General features: G+C 47.8%; 1 protein-coding gene across 1 annotated transcript in view; it reads right to left on the reverse strand.

Annotated features, from left to right (window-relative positions):
- The window catches only part of KIRREL1 (kirre like nephrin family adhesion molecule 1), a 240734-nt gene that overhangs the window by 60745 nt on the left and 157834 nt on the right, over nt 1-22155 (reverse strand). The window contains exon 2 of the mRNA XM_030187989.1: nt 6764-6913. Coding sequence (XP_030043849.1) covers nt 6764-6913 — 150 coding nt within the window. The remainder of the gene's footprint in view (nt 1-6763; nt 6914-22155) is intronic.

Genomic DNA, 22155 nt, shown 5'->3' on the forward strand with positions numbered 1-22155 from the left:
CCCGTGCTACGCCAGCGCTGAGCTCTGCCCATGGCTCTGCAAATGCACCTCACTCCTGTTTCTCCAGTACCGAACCCCCCACAGTTCTGCCAAGGTACCTCGCTCCTGCCCTGCTGCACCTCATGCTATTTCCGCACTAAGACAACCACAATGCACCTCACTTCTACCCTGCAGCACCCCCTGCTATACCAGCACCGAGACCCCCACGACTGCCAATGTACCTCACTCCTGCCCTTCGCCACCCCTCGCCATTCCGGGACTGAGACCCCCTTGGCTCTGCCAATACACCTCAATCTTCCCCTGTAACACCCCCTGCTTTATACCACCACAGAGACCCCCACGCCTCTGCCAATGTACCTCATTCCTGCCCTTCGCCACCCCTCGCCATTCCAGGACTGAGACCCCCCTGGCTCTGCCAATACACCTCAATCTTCCCCTCTAACACCCCCTGCTTTATACCACCACAGAGACCCCCACGACTCTGCCAATGTACCTCATTCCTGCCCTTCGCCACCCCTCGCCATTCCAGGACTGAGACCCCCCTGGCTCTGCCAATACACCTCAATCTTCCCCTGTAACACCCCCTGCTTTATACCACCACAGAGACCCCCACGACTCTGCCAATGTACCTCATTCCTGCCCTTCGCCACCCCTCGCCATTCCAGGACTGAGACCCCCCTGGCTCTGCCAATACACCTCAATCTTCCCCTCTAACACCCCCTGCTTTATACCACCACAGAGACCCCCACGACTCTGCCAATGTACCTCATTCCTGCCCTTCGCCACCCCTCGCCATTCCAGGACTGAGACCCCCCTGGCTCTGCCAATACACCTCAATCTTCCCCTGTAACACCCCCTGCTTTATACCACCACAGAGACCCCCACGACTCTGCCAATGTACCTCATTCCTGCCCTTCGCCACCCCTCGCCATTCCAGGACTGAGACCCCCCCTGGCTCTGCCAATACACCTCAATCTTCCCCTCTAACACCCCCTGCTTTATACCACCACAGAGACCCCCACGACTCTGCCAATGTACCTCATTCCTGCCCTTCGCCACCCCTCGCCATTCCAGGACTGAGACCCCCTTGGCTCTGCCAATACACCTCAATCTTCCCCTCTAACACCCCCTGCTTTATACCACCACAGAGACCCCCACGACTCTGCCAATGTACCTCATTCCTGCCCTTCGCCACCCCTCGCCATTCCAGGACTGAGACCCCCCTGGCTCTGCCAATACACCTCAATCTTCCCCTGTAACACCCCCTGCTTTATACCACCACAGAGACCCCCACGACTCTGCCAATGTACCTCATTCCTGCCCTTCGCCACCCCTCGCCATTCCAGGACTGAGACCCCCCTGGCTCTGCCAATACACCTCAATCTTCCCCTCTAACACCCCCTGCTTTATACCACCACAGAGACCCCCACGACTCTGCCAATGTACCTCATTCCTGCCCTTCGCCACCCCTCGCCATTCCAGGACTGAGACCCCCCTGGCTCTGCCAATACACCTCAATCTTCCCCTCTAACACCCCCTGCTTTATACCACCACAGAGACCCCCACGACTCTGCCAATGTACCTCATTCCTGCCCTTCGCCACCCCTCGCCATTCCAGGACTGAGACCCCCCTGGCTCTGCCAATACACCTCAATCTTCCCCTCTAACACCCCCTGCTTTATACCACCACAGAGACCCCCACGACTCTGCCAATGTACCTCATTCCTGCCCTTCGCCACCCCTCGCCATTCCAGGACTGAGACCCCCTGGCTCTGCCAATACACCTCAATCTTCCCCTCTAACACCCCCTGCTTTATACCACCACAGAGACCCCCACGACTCTGCCAATGTACCTCATTCCTGCCCTTCGCCACCCCTCGCCATTCCAGGACTGAGACCCCCCTGGCTCTGCCAATACACCTCAATCTTCCCCTGTAACACCCCCTGCTTTATACCACCACAGAGACCCCCACGACTCTGCCAATGTACCTCATTCCTGCCCTTCGCCACCCCTCGCCATTCCAGGACTGAGACCCCCCTGGCTCTGCCAATACACCTCAATCTTCCCCTCTAACACCCCCTGCTTTATACCACCACAGAGACCCCCACGACTCTGCCAATGTACCTCATTCCTGCCCTTCGCCACCCCTCGCCATTCCAGGACTGAGACCCCCCTGGCTCTGCCAATACACCTCAATCTTCCCCTCTAACACCCCCTGCTTTATACCACCACAGAGACCCCCACGACTCTGCCAATGTACCTCATTCCTGCCCTTCGCCACCCCTCGCCATTCCAGGACTGAGACCCCCCTGGCTCTGCCAATACACCTCAATCTTCCCCTCTAACACCCCCTGCTTTATACCACCACAGAGACCCCCACGACTCTGCCAATGTACCTCATTCCTGCCCTTCGCCACCCCTCGCCATTCCAGGACTGAGACCCCCCTGGCTCTGCCAATACACCTCAATCTTCCCCTGTAACACCCCCTGCTTTATACCACCACAGAGACCCCCACGACTCTGCCAATGTACCTCATTCCTGCCCTTCGCCACCCCTCGCCATTCCAGGACTGAGACCCCCCTGGCTCTGCCAATACACCTCAATCTTCCCCTGTAACACCCCCTGCTTTATACCACCACAGAGACCCCCACGACTCTGCCAATGTACCTCATTCCTGCCCTTCGCCACCCCTCGCCATTCCAGGACTGAGACCCCCCTGGCTCTGCCAATACACCTCAATCTTCCCCTGTAACACCCCCTGCTTTATACCACCACAGAGACCCCCACGACTCTGCCAATGTACCTCATTCCTGCCCTTCGCCACCCCTCGCCATTCCAGGACTGAGACCCCCCTGGCTCTGCCAATACACCTCAATCTTCCCCTCTAACACCCCCTGCTTTATACCACCACAGAGACCCCCACGACTCTGCCAATGTACCTCATTCCTGCCCTTCGCCACCCCTCGCCATTCCAGGACTGAGACCCCCCTGGCTCTGCCAATACACCTCAATCTTCCCCTCTAACACCCCCTGCTTTATACCACCACAGAGACCCCCACGACTCTGCCAATGTACCTCATTCCTGCCCTTCGCCACCCCTCGCCATTCCAGGACTGAGACCCCCCTGGCTCTGCCAATACACCTCAATCTTCCCCTGTAACACCCCCTGCTTTATACCACCACAGAGACCCCCACGACTCTGCCAATGTACCTCATTCCTGCCCTTCGCCACCCCTCGCCATTCCAGGACTGAGACCCCCCTGGCTCTGCCAATACACCTCAATCTTCCCCTCTAACACCCCCTGCTTTATACCACCACAGAGACCCCCACGACTCTGCCAATGTACCTCATTCCTGCCCTTCGCCACCCCTCGCCATTCCAGGACTGAGACCCCCCTGGCTCTGCCAATACACCTCAATCTTCCCCTCTAACACCCCCTGCTTTATACCACCACAGAGACCCCCACGACTCTGCCAATGTACCTCATTCCTGCCCTTCGCCACCCCTCGCCATTCCAGGACTGAGACCCCCCTGGCTCTGCCAATACACCTCAATCTTCCCCTGTAACACCCCCTGCTTTATACCACCACAGAGACCCCCACGACTCTGCCAATGTACCTCATTCCTGCCCTTCGCCACCCCTCGCCATTCCAGGACTGAGACCCCCCTGGCTCTGCCAATACACCTCAATCTTCCCCTCTAACACCCCCTGCTTTATACCACCACAGAGACCCCCACGACTCTGCCAATGTACCTCATTCCTGCCCTTCGCCACCCCTCGCCATTCCAGGACTGAGACCCCCCTGGCTCTGCCAATACACCTCAATCTTCCCCTCTAACACCCCCTGCTTTATACCACCACAGAGACCCCCACGACTCTGCCAATGTACCTCATTCCTGCCCTTCGCCACCCCTCGCCATTCCAGGACTGAGACCCCCCTGGCTCTGCCAATACACCTCAATCTTCCCCTCTAACACCCCCTGCTTTATACCACCACAGAGACCCCCACGACTCTGCCAATGTACCTCATTCCTGCCCTTCGCCACCCCTCGCCATTCCAGGACTGAGACCCCCCTGGCTCTGCCAATACACCTCAATCTTCCCCTCTAACACCCCCTGCTTTATACCACCACAGAGACCCCCACGACTCTGCCAATGTACCTCATTCCTGCCCTTCGCCACCCCTCGCCATTCCAGGACTGAGACCCCCTTGGCTCTGCCAATACACCTCAATCTTCCCCTGTAACACCCCCTGCTTTATACCACCACAGAGACCCCCACGACTCTGCCAATGTACCTCATTCCTGCCCTTCGCCACCCCTCGCCATTCCAGGACTGAGACCCCCCTGGCTCTGCCAATACACCTCAATCTTCCCCTGTAACACCCCCTGCTTTATACCACCACAGAGACCCCCACGACTCTGCCAATGTACCTCATTCCTGCCCTTCGCCACCCCTCGCCATTCCAGGACTGAGACCCCCCTGGCTCTGCCAATACACCTCAATCTTCCCCTCTAACACCCCCTGCTTTATACCACCACAGAGACCCCCACGACTCTGCCAATGTACCTCATTCCTGCCCTTCGCCACCCCTCGCCATTCCAGGACTGAGACCCCCCTGGCTCTGCCAATACACCTCAATCTTCCCCTCTAACACCCCCTGCTTTATACCACCACAGAGACCCCCACGACTCTGCCAATGTACCTCATTCCTGCCCTTCGCCACCCCTCGCCATTCCAGGACTGAGACCCCCCTGGCTCTGCCAATACACCTCAATCTTCCCCTCTAACACCCCCTGCTTTATACCACCACAGCGACCCCCACGCCTCTGCCAATCCACCTCATTCCTGCCCTTCCCCACCCCTCGCCATTCCAGGACTGAGACCCCCCTGGCTCTGCCAATACACCTCAATCTTCCCCTGTAACACCCCCTGCTTTATACCACCACAGAGACCCCCACGACTCTGCCAATGTACCTCATTCCTGCCCTCCAGCACTGAGCCCCCTCATACACAGCTCCTCCGCTTCGATAACATGCAGCTTGTTCTGCTCTTCTGCACCTGAGTTATTTCAATGTGAAAAAAAAAAAAAAAGAGATAAAATCCCTTGGCTTCTAAATTTTCCTCACTGCAGTGAACCTAAGCCCTTGGCATCTATCATTGTGTCTGCCTGGCACTGCTGAAATGAAGTGTGTGGTGAATCCCAGTTAGTCAGCAGAAATGTATGGCATGGGAGCATCCAGGATAAATCACAGCCTGCCACTTCGCCAGCTCGGGCAGACGCTGGGTGCTGACAAACTCTGCGTACTGCACGTGATGGATGCGAGACACTTACAGCCTTCCTAGCTATCAAGGTAAAGGGGGAGGGGTTCTTAGTTGCACAGCTCTCCCCAGGAGATAGGGACCCATGAGACGTTCTCACTGGGAGAGGGGCAAATGAGAAGCTGTCCTACGTGGAGCAAAGACAAAGAAACCGGCAGTTCAGGGAAAGGGTTAGGGTGACGCCACAGTGGCAAAGACGCCAAAGCAGAGTGTATACAGAGGCAGGGCCGCCGAGAGGGGGGGGGGGGACACGGGTGACAAAATTCCCTGGGCCCGGTGCCACCGCCACAGTCCGGCCTGCCTGCCCTCCGTCGCTCCCTGGCATTGAATTTAAGCACCTCACCTTCGAAAGCGCAGCAAGCAGTGGGCGGCAGACCACTCCTTCCTTCCGTGTCCCGCCCTCACCTGAGGTAACTTCCGCAAGGGTGGGACACGGAAGGAAGGAGTGGACTGACGCTGCTTGCTGCGCTTTCGAAGGTGAGGCGCTTAAGGTCAGTTCAGAGGGCCCGGGGGTGGAGAGAGGGCCCGGTGGTGGGTGGAGGGGGAGCCCGGGGGCGGCCTTGTCCCGGGCCTGGCCCAGTCTCTCGGCAGCCCTGTACAGAGGGGGGTGGAATAAAAGCAGGGTACACAGTGGCTTAGGGCTTTGCAGCCCATCATTTAGCTCACTGGAATAGGAAAGGGACGCCCAGTGTCTTGCAACAACAGAAGAGATCAACAGAAAGCAGATACTGAAATTCCAAACAGTGTCTTTATTCATACAGACCCAACGTGGCCATGTTTCGCCAATAAGGCTGCATCAAAGGGGAGTAACATAAAACAGCCCATGAAGCTGCTGCTCCACCTTCTGTCCGACTACTGTTGACGTCATCTCGGATGATCAGTTTTGCTATCCGGGCTAAACCTTTCTTGTCCCTGGTTAGCTGTTTTACCTGATGCAGCCGTACGAATAAAGAAACTGTTTGAACTTTCAGTGTCTGCTTCCTGTTTATCTCCGTGTACTTCATTCCTGTCCTGCAGCACCTCAGCTATTCTATCTCCGAGCTCCTTACCACCCCACCCCCCCCAAGTTCCTGCCCTGCAGCACCCTCTGCTATTCCAGAACTGAGCTCCCTCCCTATCCCCCCAGCTCAGCAAATACACCTCATTCCTGCCCTGCAGCACCCTCTTCTACCTAGCACTGAGATCTCTATTCCTTGACTCAGCCACTCCTGCACTCTGTTTTAGTACTGGATCACAGCTCATTTCTGCCCATGTTCCGCCAACTTACGTTTCATCTGAAAAGAAGTTGACTTGACATGACAAAATAAACCACATTTTGAGCTTCCACGACCAGTAAAAATAATTCTTCCAGGGCTGACCGATATTGGAGTGACCAGTTTAGTGGACCCATGATACACAGAGGACAGATACAGGTTAGCAAGCAGCAAAGAGCCATACCTATCAAACCCTGTCCTATCCCCAGGGCCAGGCCGTCGATGGTCCATTGGACAATGCCGGAGTAGTTGAGCACCACGCAGGACAGGACCACTTTCTGACCAGCCACCACGATCTTGTCTTCAGGTTCCTGGCTGAACCGGGCCTGCAGCGCTAAGAGAGAAAACACAGTGAATTGCATTAGAAACCAGAACAAAGGCCCAACAGTGTTGCCGATTGCAGTACATTTAAATCAACCACTTCAGTGATTTCTGGACCCCAAAATGGATCCTGGACCCTACAGAAGGTTGCCAGCTGACTCCAGTTCTTTGAGAAAAATAAATCCCATCCTGCTCTTACCCCGTTGCATGTAAGGTTGCCAACTGGATCCTGTATTATATTGCCCCATAAGGTTAATTCAGTCCTAGGTTTACCCCATTGCATGTAGGGATTTGTGGTCTTGTTTTTGCTTAGGCAGGGGTCCTCAAATCCAGTCCTCTAGGTCCACAACCTAGCCTGATTTTCAGGATTTCCACAATGAATATGCCTGATATCTATTTGTATTCACTGCTTCCACTGCATGCAAATAGATCTCATACATAGACATTGTGGAAATCCTGGATTGTGGACTTTGAGGACTGGATTTGAGGACCCCTGGCTTAGGGAATGCAATGGAGAAATCAGAACTACAAGCCCCTGCATGCAGCAAGATCTGGATCAACCCCGTCAGGAAGACGCAGCCATCTGACAATCCTACAGCCCCCCAGTGGATAATGTACTCACATTTTAGGATATCTCTAACACATATGCAGGAGACCAGTGGTGTAGCTAGGGGTGGACCTGGGTGGGCACAGGCCCACCGAGCTGCAGCACCACACTGCTCTCTTCCTCCCCTCTCCTCTGTGGCGTCCTAGCATCTGCACTCCGGTCTCTGAACCTCTTCCTTCCCCAGAGTCAGTACAGGTGTCCTCAGTGCCTGCAGCGATTCATTCTCGCTGCTTGCGCCAGCCCCGAAGGCTTCCATCTGCCACGTTCCACCAGACAGGAAACAGGCAATGATGTCAGCGAGGGCGGGACATGGCAGATGTGGGGCCGGCGCAAGCAGTGAGAATGAATCACTGCAGGCTCCGAGGTCACCTGTACCGACATCGGGGAGGGACAGAGTTCAGAGACAGGAGCGCAGATGCCGGGACGCCGCAGAGAGGGAGGTGATGTGGGGTAGGTGAAAGAAAAACGCTCTTATGTTCTTAAAACATATCTCCGGGAAGATATTTGTGGTGTGTGGTTGGGGGGAAGGGGCATGTCCATGTGAAATGGCCCATCCAATTTAGCTCTGGGCCCATCCAAAATACCGAGTCTGGCTACGCCTCTGCATGAGACAGATAAGGTGTCCTGGAAACCTGAATGTTCTGGGGTCCGGGGGCAGTAGCGCGAATTAATTCTTCTTACAAAATTATAATAAAAAGCTCCCCCCATTGGGGGTTGGAGCTTGGAGCCTGATGTGAACAGACACATTGAGTTAGAGCTCCTTAGCCTGATCATGGCATCTGATTTTTACATCTTGCTACTCTCACACCACTTTCTGGATATGACAGAGAACAAAACTCCAAAATCTGATGAATGGTTCTCAGCATCCTCCAATTTGAAAAGACCGAAGACTAATCCTCCGGACTCCAGACAAAATGGTGGACAGAGCCAAATTGAAACCTCCGGACACTATTCTTGCAGAGATTCACGCACTAAAAGACATGCTGAAAATGCAACTGGAACTGACCAAAAATCTTCAAAACGAATTGGAGAATTTAAATGCTAAATTTAATCTCTCTCAATAACAACTAAATAATTTAGAACAGAGAACATCGACTTTGGAACTAACAGCGCAGAAAAGTAAGCAAAATGAAACAAACATCCAGAAGGTTCAGCTCGAACTGGAGAACTTATCTAACCGCAATCGAAAAAGCAGAATTTTGATATTGCCAGAAACTAGAGGGCTCTGATAACGATTGTCTTTCTTTCCTCCTGGGCTCCTGAAAATACTAGATCTCTCCTTTGAGCCTCAATTGGAAATCCAGCGGACTCACAGAGTCCCTTCGAGGCCTTCTACTGCTAAACATCCAAAGCCTACCGTCGTGAAAATCCTTCATTACCAACACGCTCTGCAAATTCTCTCACTATTGTGAAGTCTCAGCAACATATCCTATTTCAGGGTGAGAAAATATTTTTCATTTCGGATCTTACGAAAACAACTGTACTTAAAAGAAAAACTTTCCTGAATATGAGCAAAACCTTAAAAGTCTTGAAGCTAAATTTGGCCTGCTGTACCCCGCACGGATGATCATGACATATGCTAATAAAACAACTACTTACATTGATTCTGCTCTTCTACAAGATTTTATTGATAGACATAAAATACGGAGAATATAGTGTCGTGTCTTTAAACTGAACTAATCTATTCTGGAATGTTGGCACTAAACCTTTGATTTGCAGTAATAAATTTCACTGCAGTTCACCTTTAGATGCCTGAAATGTATATGAGATTATTTCAGATCAAGATGACATATCGTTTTATAACTGATTGATTCTATACCAGATATACTGACTTATTTTCTTGAAGACATTAAGAAATACTACTCATTCTTTTTCCTTTGATCCGTAATGTACCTTGTATTTGTCCTGTTTTTATTGGACTAATATGTATAGACTAGCCGTTGAGCCCGTTAAAATGGGCTAGTATGGGGTTTTGGCAAGGCCCCCCCCTGAGGTCGCCACTACCGGTCCCCCGGAGTCGCTGCCACCACCCCTGCACCCGGCCCGGGCCCTCTCTTTGGTACTGAACTTACATCGGCAAAACGCAGCATGTAGATCAGCTGAGCTCCCGTCGGCCTTCCTTCTCTGCCTGTGTCTTGCCCTCGTGTGATGTAACGTCGGCGAGGGCGGGACATAGGCAGGGAAGAAAGGGCGGCGGGAGCTCAGCTGATCTGCGTGCTGCGTTTCACCGATGTAAGTTCAATACCAAAGAGAGTGCTCGGGCCGGGTGGAGGGAGGGCGGCAGCGGCGGCGAACTCGGGGGGGGGGGGGGAGCAGTAGCGGTGACCTCAGAGGAGAGCGGTAGCGACGTCGGTGGCTTTGCGCAGTTTCCCTCTCTGTCCCGCCCCCGTCATCACGTATTGACGCGGGGGCGGGACAGAGAGGGAAGTCTCTACTGCGCATTTGCGAGTGAGAACGGTCACTCGCCACTTATATGTTTGATTATAAATGTTTATGGGCCTGATACTCAGGCCTATTTAACAATCCAGGAGCGGCTCCTGGTCGGATAAATAGTACATAGGGGTCCTTTTACTAAGGTACACTGAAAAATGACCTGCACTGGTGTAGACATGCTAAGGTCCATTTTTCAGTACACCTGCAAAAAAGGCCTTTTTTTGGCTGAAAATGGACGTACGTAAAAAAAAAAATTGGCACGCATCCATTTTGGGCCTGAGACTTTACTGCCAACCCACTGACTTAGAGGTAAAGTGTCACGCGTTAACCGGGCGGTAACTGTCAGCATGCGTACACTGACGATTACTGCCTGGTTAGCGCCATGCACCGGAAATTTTCCGTCTCACGTAAAAAAATGAAATTATCGCCTAGGCCATGTGGTAGCCAGGCAGTAGTTCCGAACTGATGAGCATTGGGTGCGTGTAGGCGCCTACGCAGCTTAGCAAAAGGGCCCCTTAGTTGGCTAAGCACTAATATTGAACGTAAGATAGCCGGTTATCTCCACTTAATATTAGCGCTTGTGGGGGGGGGGGGGGGGGGCATTCTGTATATGGTGCCTAAAGAAATCCGTGCAGAAAACAGTGCCAACTAAGCATATTCTATAAGTGGTGCCCAGGGGCAGCCAGAGCCCGAGGTGGGGGGGGCACTGTTTAGCTGCTGACCCCCCGCCACTTTGGACCCCCCCCCCGTCGCCACAACCGCAAACCGCAAACCTCCCTGCCCTGCCGCCGCATCAGGTACCTTGTTTGCTGGCGGGGGTCCCCAATCCCCGCCAGCCAAAGTGTCTTCTTCAGCGCCGGTTGACTCCGGCGCCTTCGTTGTGTGATCATCTGTTTCTGATGCCTTACGTCCTACACGGGACTACATGCACGGTGCAGGATGTAAGGCGTCAGAAGCAGATGATCACACAACAAAGGCACCGGAGTCGACCGGCGCTGAAGACTCTTCGGCTGGCAGGGTTTGGGGACCCCCGCCAGCAAACAAGGTACCTGATGTGGCGGAGTGGGGGTCAAATATAGAGGGGGACAGGGCGTAATCTGTGGGGGCCCATGCCCCCATGGCCCCACGTAGCTAAGCCCCCGGTGAAGTCTAGATTTAGGCACAATATATAAAATACGCTTAGTTAATATCCCAGAACCTACAACTAGGTGCTTCCATTTACGCCAATAAAACCATGGTGTAAATCTCAACGCATTGATTTAGGTACACTGGGCCATTTTCCACAACTACGCGTGTAATTTTGGAACGCCCACGAAACGCTCATTTCCTTGCCCATAGACATGCCCCTTTTTGCCAGTGCAAGTTAGAAGTTAGGCGCACTGCATTACAGAATATGCTTAGCGATTTGTGTTCTTAAAATGTACTTATTGCCAATTAGTGTTCATTATTGCTTGTTAAGAGCTGTTGTCAATGCTGATTAGCTTGTTAAGCTAATTAAGTTATGCGTGTTATAGAATACGCTTGGATTTCGGCGTGGATCTCTCGGTGCGCTATATATTTTCTGTGGATGACCAAGACACTGTGGTGACTCCAATGGCTCTCCTGCCAGAAGGTTGGGCGTGACTGGGGTCTCGAGGCTGATGGATGGAGGAGAAGAAGGGATTTGGTGGTTGGAACCTGGGGCCTGAAGATCAAGATCACCCTAGGCTGTCTATTAAAAATGTTTTATTGCGTATTGTGTTGGCATTGCAATGTAGCATACTATGCCACACTTTGCATTGTTGTTTGACTATTTTTACTGCTGTAATTGTCTATTGCTTATGTTTGACGTATTCTTGATGTACACCGCCTTGAGTGAATTCCTTGAAAAAGGCGGTAAATAAATCCTAATAAAATAAATAAATAAAAAATAGAATCTGGGAGTTAGTGGCTAGTTGCTAAGGGGTGAATTCTATATATGGTACGTAAAAAAAAATTTGTGCTGAATAAAGCGCTAATCTCTAAACTGCGCTTAAAGTTAGACGCATAGGATAGGCACAGGGGTCATGTATAAATTTAGGTAGCGAAATGTGAACAAAAAAAGTGAGGAGAGCCAAGGAGGATACCAAAAAAACTTTGCTGGGTATTTTAAAAACGACCGACATGGCCGTGTTTCGGCACTAAGGCCTGCTTCAGGGGTCTTGATCAATCTCAGATGTTACAGTGTAAAAAATTATACACCGATGAAAATGTGTTGTTAAATCAAAAACGTCTTTGGTCTCCTCTCTTATAAATTTAGGTAGTGCCTGTACCAATGAAAACATGGTGCCAGAACTATGGACCCCTTTTACTAAGTGGCGGTAAGCCCAACACGGGGCTTACCGCTTGCTAAACAGGAAGTACCAGCCAAAACTAAAACAGGAAATTCAATGCCAGTCGCCAGATAAAGCCCGGCATTGAATATCTGGAGTGAGAACTGGAAGCAGCAACTTACCGCACTGTCTGCCGCCAGCTGAATGTCAGGGGTGTCTTTTTAAATTTCATAATATAAAATACATAATCGTTTTCTAACATGGTAGCCTATTTTCATGATTTATGTTTAAATTGATGTATGGATCTACCTAATTATTATAAATCTACTTTAACTTTGCCAGGCATATCCAGATCTGCTGTTTATTATACGATCCACGTTTGATTTCATATTTTTCTTTTGATTGTTTTTGGCACTTGAATCCGTTTAACGGTTGAGGTCTCCCTCTATGCCTCTTCGTTTCATGTCTCTCTCACCCGTTGTGCTTCCACATCCGATCGTGTAGGTTTACAATTTATTTTATTGTTCCTACGATATACCTTTCTTTTATCTTCCTGGAGACTCTTTCAAGATTATTTTATACCCAATGATGGAATTCATTTTTCATTTTTATTTTTAGATTCCTTTGATTACAGCTAATGTTCACATTATATCTTTGAATGTCAATGGTTTAAACCACTCAGTGAAAAGGAGGAAAATTTTTACTTATATCAAAAACAAGAACCCTGATATTATAACATAGTAGCACAGTAGATGATGGCAGAAAAAGACCTTCACGGTCCATCCAGTCTGCCCAACAAGATAAACTCATGTGTGCTACTTTTTGGGTATACCTGACCTTGATTTGTACCTGTCCTTTTCAGGGCACAGACCGTATAAGTCTGCCCAGCACTAGCCCCGCCTCCCACCACCGGCTCTGGCACAGACCGTATAAGTCTGCCCAGCACTATCCCCGCCTCACAACCACCTAATCTCGGCTAAGCTCCTGAGGATCCATTCCTTCTGAACAGGATTCCTTTATGCTTATCTCACGCATGTTTGAATTCCGTTACCATTTTCATTTCCACCACCTCCCCGCGGGAGGGCATTCCAAGCATCCACCACTCTCTCCGTGAAGAAAAACTTCCTGACATTTTTCTTGAGTCTGCCCCCCTTCAATCTCATTTCATGTCCTCTCGTTCTACCGCCTTCCCCTCTCCGGAAAAGGTTCGTTTGCGGATGTTACAAGAAACTCATTTACCTGCACCAGAATGCCTTAAAAAACAAATGCCTTAAAAAACAATTTCCTTGGATTTCTACTCATCTTACCCTTCCTGCACTTCGTAAGAAAGTAGGAGTTACTATACTATTTAGCGAAATATTTCCTTTATTACTCGAATCTCAAAAAGCGTCAATAGATGGATAGCTGTAACAGGCTATATTAATAATGTTAAATACCTATTTTTGAAGGTTTATGCTCCTAATATAGACAAATCCTGATTTTTTCAGAGAACTGTCCCAATTTTTGCTTGAAAATAATGGTTTTTTGTAGCTCCTGATTTCAATCTACCTTTAGATTTAAATTGATCAATCTTCGTCAAAATGTGGACAATCTAACCTTATTTGCAACCAAAATCTCACTGACCCATGGAGGATACTTAACCCCACTGGTAGAGACTATACATTTTACTCTGCTCCTCATGATACATATACCTGAATAGATTTCTTTTTAATATCCAAAATGTTGATATTGGATGGACTGCCTGTACAATTTTCCCAATCTTGGTGGTAACTTTCCTGACTTTTAAATGCAATTTGGTTACAACTGGAACGAGACGTACTGTTCCCTATCCTTATACAGCTTATTATTTCTTGTATTATTCCATCACACTGCACGGACGATTCCCATCTCTTCCTGCCCAAAAAGGTTCTAATCGCGGCATGCCTATTTCAACTGGTCTGGAGGGGTATTACCACAGCACCCCTTAATGGAATGCCTTGCCGAAAGCTGTTCAAACCACTCAGATCCATCTCAGCATCAGGAATCTACCTAAGACCAGCCTATCTTGGAAAGCCTACTCCAAGGGTTCAACATATAACCTAAAGTCCTTCCTAACAACATATCCATGGGCCATTTTAGACTCTCTTACCCTTTCCCTTCTTCCTGTTTCTTCTATCCTATCTAATTTAATTGTAATTGTATAACCACTGGTCTGGCAAAAGCCTTGTCAGTGCACTGTAAGCCACTTTGAGCCTGCAAACATGTGGGGAAAAGTGGGGGTATAAATGTACTAAATAATAATAAGGGTCCAAGAAAACACAAGGGCAAACGGTCTGCAAGCTCCAAGATGGAAAAAAACGAAGCAGATCGCAAAAATAAAACAGTAAAACCTGAAGTTATATATACATAAATAGCCCGACACAGGCCGTGTTTCGCCCGACAGGGCTGCTTCAGGGGAAGTTTAATTGATAATATTGGATATGTGCTGTGCTGAGATGAACTGAAATTTCATACATAGGAGATCACTTTAGAAAAACAGCTCTATCAGAAATGCCAAAAGAGTATTTCAGAGATAAGAGACTGATCGTTTGACGTTGTGTCAATACTCTTTTGGCATCTCTGATAGAGCTGTTTTTCTAACGTGATCTCCTATGTATGAAATTTCAGTTCATCTCAGCACAGCACATATCCAATATTATCAATTAAACTTCCCCTGAAGCAGCCCTGTCGGGCGAAACACGGCCTGTGTCGGGCTATTTATGTATATATAACTTCAGGTTTTAATAATAAATTACTGTTTTATTTTGCGATCTGCTTTGTTTTTTTCCAACCTAAATAATAATAATAATACTCATTCTACCTTATTGTCTATTGGCAATTAATATGGCTAGAAATAGAATTACGCTGCTCGTAACCTTTGCGCTGGAAATGGACAGAGACGCAGTTTCTCAGACTTTCCTTTAGACACTTGGATTCTTTATTTTTGGGATCAAAAGTGAGAGTTTTCCCGGATTTATCCAGGGGAAACTCAAAGAGACGCAAGTTGTTTTTGTTGTTGCGCCCGAGAGCTTTGGCGATCGGGGCCAATTTCCTTTTGAGATTTCCATGTGTATGTAGATTAATCTTGCAGTCTAAGCAATATCAATTTTTTTTTTGACCCAAAACAATTAGAAGATTTTCTAAAAAGCAGAGAAGAGGTCAATGTACAAGTCTAGTCACTTATGCAACGCTGTATGCAGGCTTTGAGTAACCCACTTGGGAATGTAGCTACTTACTTGATTTAACTCAATGTGAAACTGCTTATTTAAGCAAGGAATCTTTTTTCTATTTCTTTCTTGGATCAATTTAATACTCTTGTGGTCGTTAGAAAGAGTATTATTTTGTGTAGAATAATTTTCTTGTAATTATGCACATGATATATATCTTTACCATGATCTGTTCACGTATGTTATGTTACATGTATGTTACCACGTATGTATGCAACTTAACGCATTACCATTTGTAATTCTGTTACCCGGAAATGGCAACCGCCATTACGGCAAATGTAAGCCACATTGAACCTGCAAATTGTTGGGAAAATGCGGGATACAAATGCTACAAATAAATAAATATTTCAATTAGTGTAATATCACTCATAAATGTTATGATCGGTAACATCCCATATCTTACCATGATATAACTCTAAGGGCCTCTTATCAAGCCGCACTAGCAGATTCCGCTCCGCATTGCCGCACTGGGGGCCGCTAGTGCGGTTTGCTAAATGAGGCCCTAAATTTCTTATTGACCATATTATTATTTACTGGTCTCTGTGGAACTCTTTTGGAATTTACTCACTGGATCATCTTATAAGTAAACGATTGTATAATTTTGATGACCTGTCTCTAAAATAGAAGTTGCTTCTTCGCAATATTTCAGCTGCTTTTGACTTACCTAGATGATCAGAAGAAGCTCAGTAGAAATGCATACATTAAATACATAATGTCAGGAAGTATTTTTCGCACAAAGAGTGGTGGATACATGGAACGCCCCCCGCGGGAGGTGGTGGAGATGAAAACGGTAACGGAATTCAAACGCGCGTGGGATAAACACAAAGGAATCCTGTTTAAAAGGAACGGATCTACGGAATCTTAGCGGAGATTGGGTGACGACACCAGGGATTGGGAAGCAAAACCAGCGCTGGGCAGACTTCTACAGTCTACGCCCTGATCGTAACTGAATAAATATGGATGGACTGCACGTGGGAAGCCAAAGATGCTAGAGGAACCTTAAAACGGAAAAAGGCATACTGGGCTGCATGGGACCCTTATATTCAATCGATTAGTGGCAGGGCCCGCAGCTTATTACTTAACACAATACAAACCTATAACCAATAACACGCAGGTGAGGAAACATAGGAGTTTATTATGCGCCAACAGGCTAGCTGGTTGAATGAAGACCGATAAATGATGTTTGTTCATGATAAAGAGGAGGGGTTTAGAATTGGGAGGAGAGGGCGGGTGGGAAAGGAACTGGGGAGGGGGGGAAGGGGGGGGGGGAGAATTTTCAGATTCTAGTTTTTTTTTGGGGGGGGGGGATAGAGGAGATGGGGAGAGAAGGCGAATGTTCCAAGGGGGGGGGGGGGGGGAAACATGATAATGTTAAAAGCTGAATCGAGCTAAGCTACAAACTGTAAAGATGTGGATGTTCTGTAATAGAGTGGAGTGGAGGAGTGGCCTAGTGGTTAGGGTGGTGGACTTTGGTCCTGGGGAACTGAGGAACTGAGTTCGATTCCCACTTCAGGCACAGGCAGCTCCTTGTGACTCTGGGCAAGTCACTTAACCCTCCATTGCCCCATGTAAGCCGCATTGAGCCTGCCATGAGTGGGAAACAAATGTAACAAAAAAAAAAATGTTATGTAACAGTTTATACTTTCAATCAGTGCATTTTCTCTGTGCCGGTACTCAAATGCCAGGCCAACCTTCAGGGATCACTAAGGGATTCACCCCACAATAGCCAGGCCCCCTGCAACCAGTCACAGAATCTATGACAAGGCAGAATTGGTGTGTAAAACCTGAGCTCTTTCATTAAAACTTGGGGACCGTGGGTCAATTTTAGCAGACAATGGAAAAGGTGTCAGTACTCAGTACCCCCAAGTACCCCCTCAAAAAAAGCCCTGCTTTCAATAAAAAATGATTGAACTTAAATATGGATGGACTGGAGAGTAAATTTTAAGGGGATTCGACGTTACCTTCAGAGCTTTTAGTACAAGAACAGTGCTGGGCAGACTTCTACAGTCTGCGCCCTGAGGACGGGAAGGACATGTCAAACTCGGGCATACATATAAAGTATCATTCCATGTAAAATGAGTTTATCTTGCTGGGCAGACTTAATGGACCATACAGGTCTTTATCTGCCGTCATTTACTATATGTTACCTGACACATCTTCTATACATGTCCTTAGTACAAAGCTGATGACTGAAGGAAAAATTCTCTTATCTACCTACAAACTGAAATCATTCTATATTTAATTTAGACAATAGAATGATTTCTCGTTGGATTACAGAACTGAATTTAACAACATATTCAATACCATGGAAACACTTTTGGATCCGAATCTCCAGACCCACACAGTCAGCCAGCGTGCTCCAATCTATGTACTTTTTCGCTCATAGACTTTACGGACTCCAGAATTGAAATATAAAGCAAACTGACATTGGCATTGGCATGGCATTGTAAGTCTTCAGTTCAAACTTTACAGCATATGTTCTACGAACGTCTCCCTCCTACATGGCGTGTGGTGCTCTATCTGAAAAACTATACAAAAGATTTTGAATATTGAGGTACCAAACTCATTTTCTCTAATAATTCTTCAATCACTACACCCTGATCTTAACTTAGAAGATGATTATAATACTTTATTGAACTAAGGGGGTCTTTTAGTAAGCGGTGGTAAGCCCAATACGGGCTCGTTAATCCATAACTACTGCCGGTCTACCGCAGCCAGCCTGGTAGTAATTCCCACCCCCAGCCTGCGCCATTTTCGTCGCTACAAATATATATTTTTATTTTTCTAGCGTCGGTGTTTACCTGGCAGTAATCGGGCAGTGGTGCGTGCTGCCCGGTTACCATGGGAGCCCTTACCACCACCTTGATGGGTGGTGGTAAATGCTCCCCCCCCCCCCCACCCCGAAATGGCTGCATGGCAAGTGGTTCACTTACTGCATGATCCTTTAAAAAAAAAAAAAAAAAAAAAAGATAGCCTTTTACCCGCTACTGTAAAAGGGTGCCTCTGGTCACGACAAAAACACGCACTAACGCCAGATTAGTTAAAGGATCCCTTACTTCTTCCAGTTGGTCTTCAAATGATTTTAGGATCATGGAAAAACGCAACCACTTAAAATGAAACATTTTAGTGGCATACTGTATGCCTCGTATATAAATACAAACTTAAAAGCATCAGAAGAAACCAACAGGGTTCGTAAGGTAACATCTATATGGAAAGTTCTGGAACAATACTTAGAAATCAGAGTATGAATATTCCATCATTGGGTTTTTGTCATTGTCATCATTTTAACTTTCACTATTTTCTTTTTTTCCATTTGGTTCACTTTTCTAATCATTTTCCTACCCGTAACCTCCGCTCTCAAGACAAATCCCTCCTTTCAGTACCCTTCTCCACCACCGCCAACTCCAGGCTCCGCCCTTTCTGCCTCGCCTCACCCCATGCTTGGAATAAACTCCCTGAGCCCATACGCCAGGCCCCCTCCCTGCCCATCTTCAAATCCTTACTCGAAGCCCACCTCTTCAATGTCACCTTCGGCACATAACCATTATACCTCCATTGAGGAAATCTAGACTACCCCAACTTGACATTTCGTCCTTTAGATTGTAAGCTCCTTTGAGCAGGGACTGTCCTTCTTTGTTAAACTGTACAGCACTGCGTAACCCTAGTAGCGCTCTAGAAATGTTAAGTAGTAGTAGTATTCATGCTCATTGTTCACCACATATATCATTATCGAATTGACATGGTTAATTGTTATTTCCAAGATGGTAATTATTGTTACTGTTCGGACTGTATTGGCTAATTCAGCCACTGTTCTCTATTTGAAAATTCAATAAAAATTGTTTAAACTAAAAAAAAAAAAAAAAAAAGCTCTCCATTGATAACTTTTGTTGGTACCTTTCTCTATATTTATACAGAATTTGTACATGTTAAATTTATTCTTTTTGCTTTATTAAAAAAAGGAAAAAAAACTGTTTGAAAAAGAAGGCCCCATTGCTTCAATCACTTCAGTGTTGACAAGGTACCTGCTGGCTCCAAGTCAGTTGGACAAGCTAAGTTCAGTATGTGTAGGGACTCCACAGTTGCTTCTTTACAGAAATTGAAAACCATGAATCCCTAGATATAATGAGGAGTGGACGAGTGGCCTAGTGGTTAGGGTGGTGGACTTTGGTCTTGGAGAACTGAGGAACTGAGTTTGATTCCCGGCACAGGCAGCTCCTTGTGACTCTGGGCAAGTCACTTAACCCTCCATTGCCCATGTAAGCCGCATTGAGCCTGCCATGAGTGGGAAAGCGTGGGGTACAAATGTAACAAAAAAAATAAAATACAACCAGGACCGGCTTATGCTGCCCAAATGACATAGGGTCAAATAAAGTTGGTGACTTAACTTAAAGGGGATCTTCCTTGCCCAGACCTTCTCCCTCCTCCCCACACCACTTCATGGACAACTAGGAGGGTCAACTCATAGAAGAGGCTTATCCAATCCTGGTTTTCCTCCAGCACATTAAGAGAAAACTAATTCTTTCTCTAAGACAGGGGCAATCCAGCCCTCGGGACACACCTAGTCCTATCAGATTTTCAGGATACCCACAATGAATATGCATGAGATAGATTTACACACCAAGGAGGCAGTGTATGCAAATTTATCTCATGCATATTCATTGTGGATATCCTGAAAACATGTTGGGACTAGGTGTACCTCATGGACTGAGTTGAGAAACACTGCCCTAAGACAGGGGTTCTCAACTCAGACTTCAGGACTAGAGAATGACATGGGGACAAAATATGTCTCCGCCCCATCCCGTCCCCGCAGGTTCTGTCTCCGTCCCCACCCCATCCCATCCCCATCCCCGGCCCATCCTCGCAGGCTCTGTCTCCATCCCCGCCACGTCTTCGCAGACCCCATCTCCATCCCCGCCACATCCTCACAGGCTCTGTCTCCATCCCCGCCACGTCTCCGCAGGTTCTGTCCCCATCTCAGAAGCCTCGAACAATTATAAGTCTATATTTAAATCTTTTTATTAAAGTATAAAAAGGAACAATATTGCTATGCAACTGTTGTGTATAAATTACAAATAGAAAACAATAACAGCGAGCAGCTATAATAACCCTCCCAGCACCACCACCCTCTCCCTCCAACCCCAACAATAGCTGATTTCTACTACCCCAAAGAATCCTAATCCACCCTGTTAAAATGTCCAGGAGTACAAAATACAACCCGTTCTGTATGTCCTAGAGGGGAGAAATATGCCCTATGAAGCACTGTTATGATATTTTAATCTGTGGATTAATAATAAGTCATTAACAATCTCAGGATTCAATCTAGCTCTCCTGTCTTCCACAGTCCTTCCTGCAATAAAAAATGTCTTCTTACAAGATGTGCTGGTGGTAGAATGTATAGGATCCCCCATGCATTGCTAGTTGTGGCCAACATGTTTGCTTGTTTTTCAAAAAAAAAAAAAATCAAAATATCGTTGTCTGCATCACTCAAACATAAATAACAGTCCAGTTCATTAACAGGCTTCAAAGTAGAAAATGACATGGGGACAAAGTCTGTCCCCCGTGGGCTCTGTCCCCGTCCCATCCCCACGGTTACTGCGGGTCCCTGTCCCCCTGTCATTCTCTACTCAGGACACATCAATCCAGTCTGGTTTTTAAGATATCCACAGCGAATACGCACGAGATCAATTCGCATGCACTGCCTCCACTGTATGCAAATCTATCTCATGCATATTCATTGAGGGTATCCTGAAAACCTGACTGGCTCAGTGTGACCCAAGGACTGGGTTGAGAACCTCTGCTCGAAGACAAGTAGGAACATGGCTTGTTCAGTTCAGTCCTGGAGGGCTACAAACAGGCCGGATTTTCGTAATGAACATGCATGAGAGATATTTACATGCCCATTACCTACAAAACTTGAATATGTTTTGACCAAAAGTGCATCCTATTTTACAAAACAGGAGAAAACAAAATGCTGGCTTTTTACCCTGTTGGTTTGGGGTAAACGTCGTCGATATATTTCCCATTCTGTTTCAAACAAAAGCACATCCCCAGAGTGCACTCAATTCAACCAGTACCTTTTGTGGCCTCCCAGTCAGTCTCTTTTGGGTCCGTTCCAAGGGTGGTCAGTTGAGTTACGAAGTTGACCGTGCAGAACCGTGTCAAAGGCCTTGCTGAAAAAGAATTTCACCACAAGGCCTGCTCTCCCCTCGTATGTGTTGTGTTATATAAGTAGATGAATATGATTATTTTCTCTTTCAACTGTTATTGTGCTGAAGAGACAATTGTAGAAGTTCATGCCCCCTGCTGGGTTATCAGCCCGCGGCGGAATTGTCTTTCGCCCCTGTAGAGTCAAGAACCGATCGAAATGCCAGCTGCATAAATTACCAGCCGGCCCCCTCCAAAAATGCTAAATCTTGAAACTATATGCTTCTCTCGTCATCTTGGCTGTCCTCGAATGAAGGGGGGGGGGGGGGGAACAGGCAAGGGAATAATCCTCCAAGACCAGGCCAAGGAGATTTGGGGGGAGCGTGTTAAGATCAACATTCCAGACTCTATAAATTGTAATCCAGGGCTACCCAATTCCGATCCTCGAGCTCCACAGGCAGGCCAGATTTTTACGATATCTACCATGAATATGCCTGGAGAGATCTGCATGCCAAAGAGCTGTGACAGCAATTAA

This window comes from Microcaecilia unicolor, chromosome 14, assembly GCF_901765095.1.
Source record: "Microcaecilia unicolor chromosome 14, aMicUni1.1, whole genome shotgun sequence".
NCBI lineage: Eukaryota > Metazoa > Chordata > Amphibia > Gymnophiona > Siphonopidae > Microcaecilia > Microcaecilia unicolor.